Raw genomic sequence first — 7,571 nt, 5'->3', positions numbered from 1 at the left:
TGCAAAAAAAGGCCAAATGAAGCAAAAATGATACAAATTAACTTCTCTCTTTAAAAAAATGTCAGAAGGTTTGATGAACACTAAAGTTCAAAAAAATAAAAATGAAAATTTTCAGGCAATTATTTCATGCTTCAGTCTTCTTTAGGGTTAACTCAATTTAAGTACTGTCCCAGTAACAAGTCAGTAGTTGTGCAATTTTTGTTGAGCTGATCATAATTTCCAGATCTGATAAACACAGAGATAAACCCACCACATTTAAGAAGTTGTCCCATGTAACTGACAGTAATGTGACCCAGGCCGGAACCACCTACTCAACAGCCGATTGTTGCTCATCATCCATGTGATTGAAACGCATGGTTATGATTTCAAGCCTTTACGGCGCTTATCTCTGAATCTCACTGACCAGAAGTAACAGCCTTCCATCCTTTCTCCCCAATGTCACTCGACTCCTGTTTTCAGAACTAACTTCATACTGTGAGAGGACGAGCAGATATGGACGGGTAAGTTGAACATCCACCACATTAACATCATGAACTGACACGTTTTCAAACTTTCATACGCGTGCTTCCAGAAAACACATCGTGTGGATGTTGATGCTTCCCATACTGGTTCTCCTGGGTGGAACAGAGACTACAGAGTCTTTGATAGATTTGAGTATGTCATCCATTTTCTATCTGTCTCTCTTTTACTGTTCATTCTTCTTGACTCCGCAACTAAATACAGCTTCTCTTTTGACCAGAAAATATTGAAGGGAAGCTTGTTTTCTATCAAATGGAGGGAAATGCCACCTACGTGAGAGACAGAGGTGAACTGGCGTCAGATGTTCCCACAGAGACTATGTTTGAACTCTTTGATCCCCAAAAGAATTTCAGCTCAGCAAAGTTCACCTATACTTGGGACTTAGGGAACGGGTATGATTTCTTACATTTTTAAATATAGATTAAAAAAAAATGTTAGAGATGATTTTCTTTGTCTCATATTCTTTTTTGATCTTTGATACAGACAAGTGATTAACGGCACTGAGCCGGTTGTCCGCTATTATTACCCAGAATCAGGAAACTACACAATGTGGTTGAAAGTGGGAGCAAATGTGACCAAATATTCACCTCCGGTGACCAAAGTCTACTCCACAGAGGTTCAAGTGCTTGGTTTGTGGCTTTGAATTCATATATGCATTAATATATTCCTGTATAAATTATTTTCAGTCATTTTCAATAGGAAAAAGCAGTCTGCTGTAGGCTCAACATTTCTGGAAAATTTAATTTGAACTGTGACGTGATGACCTGATGTAACTATCAGGATTCATAAGAAAGCAGATTTGGTAGCAATTCTAAGTTAAGGTGGTTTCAAAGTAGTACTTCTTAAACTTGAGGGAGGGAGTTCATGGTGCAGACGGGGCGTAGAGTAAAATTAAGTTGAATTAATGTGATTTATGTAGGGAAAAATTTCCAAAATGCTATCATCTTGATTTTGTGGTCTTTGTGTGGGGAAACTAGAACACTTCTGTAAAGTTTTCCCAATAAAGAACGAAATGACTAATAGCTAAAACTTATTTGTAGATGCCATCAAGAACATCGAGCTGAAGGGGCCATCAGAATATGAGGTGTCACAGGACGCCAGTCTGATTTTTCATGTTGATGGAAGGTGAGCTGCATTTACCAGGAACATTGCTATATATTAGATCAATGCAAGTTTAAAATAGCGTGACCCTGAATAGTGCCCTTTCTTTTGCATTCAGCTTTTTATTTAATATTAATTTTGTTATTGTATTATAAAGAAAAGCTCCTCAACCCTGTGTTTGTGTGTGATTTTAGTCCTCCCTTATGGGTTTGCTGGCGTTTTCTCCCCAACTGCATGCCGGACGTGACAGAGGGCTGCACGCTGACCATGTTGTATGACAACATGTTGAAACTGAACCTCACCTTCGCCTCTGCTGGCTACCACTGTCTGGACATCAGTGTCCGGAACGAAATCAGTAAGCTGCAGACCTCCTTCAGCCTCTACGTCAGGAGAAACAGTGAGTATCCACCCACAACACCAGCAGAAATACCTGCAGACATGTTGCTTTCTGTGACATTAAAGCAGAGGACATAGGGAAGAAGAGAAAGAAAAGACATAAACTGATGTGGCAGCGAAATGCTTTTAGGGCAGAGGATCGTTTAGAGGAAACCTTGTTACAAAATGTGTTGGATAACGTAAAAAAATGCACTGTCATGATATCAGAAAACACAGCTGAAACTCACATGGGAAAAGTGTACGTTCAGTGCTCCCTGCCAGACTTGCTCTGCTGGATTTAATCATTGTTTTTTAACTTGAGCAGTAAACTTTTCACACCCTAACCAAAACCAGAACCTAATCAAAGCCTAACCAAAGCACAGCTGAAAAATACAAAAGAATAAAGAAAGAACAGAAATAAAAGTTAAGAAAGCCGGAAAACTTTGGAAAACTGGCCCCATTCATCAACATAAGACTGCATCTTCCTAATAGCTTCATTAGTACTACAGAGTACCGAGGAGTCGGGAGATGAATTTATTGGGAAAGTTAGCGGAACCAAGCTACTTGATCATAAATGACACAGAGGAGCTCACGATTCAGCAGCATATTCAGTTTTGAGTGCTGAGAATGGATTCTGCTTAATGACTTCTAAATGCACCTAACAGGAAGCCAACTGACTGCTGCTATAGGTAAACCTGAAGGGCCAACCTGGAAAAAAAGGGGACATCCAAGGTGTTCAGGCCAGCTTTACTAATCTAAAACAAGGGAGGCAGGTTGAAGTTTCACATATGATCAAACCTTAAGACTCCCTAATTACTCCCATAACATTTACAATCTGTTTATGCCGCATGACAAATCACTTCACCCTGTGTAGAAAACCATATTTTTACTGTTCAAAAAGTACAACATGGAACACAAAATGCAAAAGCTGCATTTTCCTCTCTTTGTGGCAGCCTGTAGTAAGAGGTTTCATTTTCACTTATTAACTCAGAGTTAATTAAAAAGGTTACCGGATAACTAAAGGAATGGGAGACATAAATGAAACAAAAGCACAGCAAATATTTGATATCTTGTCTGTTTTCTTTTCTGAATGAACTGTCAGAAATGCCAAATATCATCAGTCCCCCGCACCCCCTAAATTTGCAAATTTACTCAATCTACTTTTTACTGTTTTACTTTTTATACATCAATAAAAAGGTTGGGGTGCTGTGTGAAATGTACATAAAAACATAATGCAAAGATTTTTAAATCACATATTCCATTCACACTCTAACATACGGATGTTTAAACTGAGAAAACGCTCAATGTTAAGAAAGATATGAGGTGATATTTAACGTTGGCCATCTTCAACACTGTGTAGAGTTCCGTCTTCTTTTAACAACAGTCTGTAAACATCTGGGAATTGATGAGAGCAGCTGCTGGAGCTTTGGGAGAGGAACATTGCTCCATTCTTGCATTGGATTCTAGCTGCTCAACAGTCCTCTACTCTGTTGCATTCTTTATTTCATTATGTGCCAAATGTTTTTAACCAGTGAAAAGTCTTGACTGCAGACAGGCCATTCAGCACCTGTGCTCTTCTACTACAAAGCCATGCTACTGTAAGAGATGCAGTGAGGGTTTAGCACAGTGTTGTTGAATAAGAAACGCCTTCTCCAAAAAAGACACCTTCTGGATGGATCATATGTTACATACCTTTCAGCACTGATGGTGCCTTTCCAGATGTGCAGCTAACAATTCCATAGGCACTATTGCAGCTCCATCAGAGATGCAGGCTTGAGTGCTGATAACAGGCCAGAAGGTCTCTTTCCTTTTCAGTCCAGAGAACGTGAAATCCATGTTTTACAAAAACAGCTGTCAACTTTGATTTGTATGATGGGCGACACACTGTTGCCTCGCTGTTGCAGTTTGGGACCTTTTGAGTGTGGAGTACGCCTGTTCTCCCTGTGTTTGTCTGGGTTCTGTCCAGGTATTCCAGCTTCCCCCCAGAATACAAAGTTATGCTTCAGTTTAGGCTTACTGATGATTTTAAACTGATCATAGGCATGAATGTGAGTGTGAATGTATGTTTGCCTCTCTTTGTTAGCCAATTAGTCTGTGACAGAGGGGCAACCTGTGTTGGGATGTACCCTGCCTTCTGCCCCATGACAGCTGGGATTGGCTCCAGCCCCCTACAACCCTGAATCAGAGAAGTGAAAGAAAATGGATTTGTCTTATAACGGAGCACTTTTTCACTTTGCTTCAGTTCATGTTAAATGGCTCAGAGAAGATGGCAGCGTTTCTTGATTTGACTTAATTTTTACATATGTCGTCTTCATGCATGATAGAGCTTCCTCAGCCCGTCCAATGATCCTGCCTAAAGACAAGATCTGCATTATGCATAGATTTCTCCAGATTCTCACTATCCTTTAAAGATATTGATGATTCAAAATGTTCACAATTTTACATTGAGGAACGTTCCACAATTTCTTGATGCAGTTTTGGCTTACTGGTGAACCACTATCAACCTAATTAGTTGCAAAATGTTCTTCCAGCGGTTTCTTTTATTACCACTTATTTTTCCATCCGTTTACTGTTCCGGAACTAACTTTTTTGAGATGCTCTGCTGCGATCAAATTCAAAATAAACCAGTACTTTTAATGAGTTTTATTATGAATAATGTGTGGGTTTATGAGATTTTCAAATCACTGCATTCTATTTTTATTCACATTTTATCCAGCATTGCAACTTTTAACATTTACTAATAAAAATCCTTAAAGCATTTTTGCCTTTTTTTTTCTTTTTTTTTTTTTACCATTGCTCCTTTAGCTCATAGAAATTGCACAGAAACTGCACTTTAAATGCGTCATAGCTGGTCCAAACGTTTCAGGTTGTAAACACATTGATAAGCATATTTGGACAATGTTTGTAAATTTCAGATGAATACTTTCTGTGAATTTTGAACTGATGTTCATGTCAATTATTTTCCCTTTTAATGCATTTTTCAATGCAATGTTGGTCTCGAAATTTCTATTAGAAAGATTTTTTAGTAGCCTAAAGTGAACTGCCTGCAGACATCACATGCAAAACCATTTGCAATGTTAATGCTGCTTATTGGTCGTCAGCATCAGAACATATACACTCACACATGCTACTGAACACAATGAAACAAAACTAGACCAGCACCTTTTTTGAAACTGGAGTTGTAAGATGAATTAGCAAGTTTAAGGCCATTTGCAAAGTTCTCTTGGCTCTAAATATGAACTATTTTTGTATTAGTCATCGTGTACCTTCTGCTTTAATAAAGTTTGACTCAATCACAATAAATCTAAATAAACACAGCAAAATCTTTTGAAACAAAGGTCAGCTGTGCTGTGTCATGAGGTGTTTCATGTGCTGTTTAGCTGTGTTAGTTCCACAGACACAGATGAAAGAGTGAAAATGGAGGAATCCAAGCGTATCAGAGTAGGCGGGTCCGAACATGTCTGCTGTCCTCAATCGATTCGTTGTTGTGATTTTACTAAAGTTTCTATTGAGCCAAAATTAGCGTCTGCTTCCTACTTACTCAGAAACACAGATTTTCTGGGACAAATTTGGAACTTTTGACTCAGTTTTAGAGTGTGTTGTGCTACTTAACACACAACAGAGTGCCTCACTTTCTTCTATCATTATACCAAACAGGGTCATAAAGCCAGTAAGAAAATTGTACGCTTGCTAAAACCACCATATTCATTTACAACACAGCATCCTAGCTACAGTGTGTAGCATGGAGAGTAGAGACTCATAGAATAAGTATATGAGATATATTTGTTTCATTTGCTTATAATTGTTTTTACTGCATCTTTAACAACAGACCCACACTCTGTCTGCTTCTTTCTTCCTTAATTATAGATGGTGCTCAAATTTTCTTCATCCTGTCATGTGCTGCCATTCTTGTGGCAACGTTCTCCTTCATCGCAGTCATCGCCTGTCACCCTCATCTTCACAGCAAACTTAAGGTACACATGTTTGTGGTTCATTAACCACATATTAACAAGATAAAGGCACAATGCAAAACCTTCAAAAACCTTAAGGGCCATATTAGTAAATGATTATAAAATTGTGTACTTCATCAATACTGTGTATCCCACTGGTTAGAGTTTAAGCAAATAGCCTGTTATCCTAGTTTTCAGTAGCTCAATGAGTGCCAGTGATTGCAGTTAATTGCTGTGTATGACCACAAGGAGGCTGCCTATTTCCAGAAATAAATCACACTTGAACAACAACAAACTATAAACCACATAAGCTCAGATATTTGAACCTACTTAACTGTGACACTGCATTTTTATCTAAAAGCAACTTTGAAGCTGGCTGATGTTTTTCTGGTAAATGTCATTTTGCAGATTGCTGCTTCCAGTAATGCCGTATTTCTGAAGAACCAAGAATCTGATGGTCAAAGCTTAATTCTTTTAAAGCTCTCCAACATTGAGAAAGCAGAGAAAGAGCCACTCCTGTTGCAATATGGGACTCAAGGCCGCTCTTAACCAGCACACTGCTTCTCTTTCTGCCCTCTTATTGTGGCTGCATACACATGTGTTTGGCAAAGAAAAATCTAAAACTACTAATAACTGTGACCCTGCATATCTTGCATGTGTGATTATAGATATATTTTGCTAATATGTGCATGATCAAGTAGCTTGATATTGTATTTTGAAAAAAGAAGAAGAAATAAAGTGCCTGTATGTATTTAGAACTATCCTCTAAGCTGGGTTAATTGGTGGTTTCACCGCAAATGTTCAGTAGGCTAATAGGTCAAACACTGCGTTTGTCATAAAATAATGATGGCGATCAACTGATGAGTCACAGAACTCAGGTTGACATTCAAATAAACTCATAAAAAATTAACAGCTCAAGCGCAGGTCATGTTTAAACAATGAGTGTTAATGATCATGCTGTGAATGGATTGGACCACTCATTTATTCCATGTTTTTAATTGATGTATGAATCGAGGCCTTGCGTCGGTGTTACTTTCTAGAAAAACAATTAAATATTTGTTTTGGCCTTCATCTTGCACTCCTAAACGCTGAGGCACAGCTGCACAAGATATATTTTTTTGCAGAGAGCTAATACTCGACTCTGTCCTATCATGCATGATGCTCAGGTTCACAATTCAAATGAGCATATTTATCTGAACAACTTCTACTTTGAACTTTACAGAAAGTACATGTGAAGCTCTTTATCTTTTATAAACCTTGTGTTTTGTATCAGTTATATTGACACAATACAATGTACTATGAATGAATGTTACATTGAAATTTGGGTCATGTCATGAACATGAACTGAATTTCAATAAGGTTGTGGTAGGTAACATGTTTTTGGTGTCACTGGACAGGAAATCAACCTGTTCATCCATTTTCTTTCATCTAACCAATTCAAGAGTTTCTATCACAGCTGTCTTAGGGCAATAGGCAGGCAACACCCTGGACAGGTTGCTAATCTGTCAGCTGCTGCAGTGCTAACACAAAACACATCACTCACGGTCACACCTATGGTCAATTGAGAATCACCAATTAACCTAATGCCATATGTGTCTTTGTACTGTGGGAGAAAGCTAGAGAGAA

The 7,571-nt window shown here is 38.3% G+C and overlaps 1 protein-coding gene across 1 annotated transcript; it reads left to right on the top strand.

The window, feature by feature from the left end:
• Positions 1–354: 354 nt before the first annotated feature.
• tmem130 (transmembrane protein 130) lies at positions 355–6,708 on the top strand. The gene is made up of 8 exons (XM_085284019.1): positions 355–500; positions 572–654; positions 740–911; positions 1,003–1,148; positions 1,560–1,644; positions 1,815–2,017; positions 5,863–5,969; positions 6,354–6,708. Exons 1-8 carry the CDS (start codon positions 493–495, stop codon positions 6,492–6,494), a joined length of 945 nt encoding a protein of 314 aa, XP_085140145.1. The 5' UTR covers positions 355–492; the 3' UTR covers positions 6,495–6,708.
• The last annotated feature ends 863 nt before the right edge of the window (positions 6,709–7,571 follow it).

The sequence above is a fragment of the Mchenga conophoros genome, linkage group LG8, assembly GCF_057382185.1.
Source record: "Mchenga conophoros isolate Kocher_MC1m ecotype Shallow Benthic linkage group LG8, M_conophoros_male_GT1.1, whole genome shotgun sequence".
Classification (NCBI taxonomy): Eukaryota; Metazoa; Chordata; class Actinopteri; order Cichliformes; family Cichlidae; genus Mchenga; species Mchenga conophoros.
Note: the sequence above shows the minus strand (reverse complement) of the source record. Positions and strands in the feature narration are given on the sequence as shown.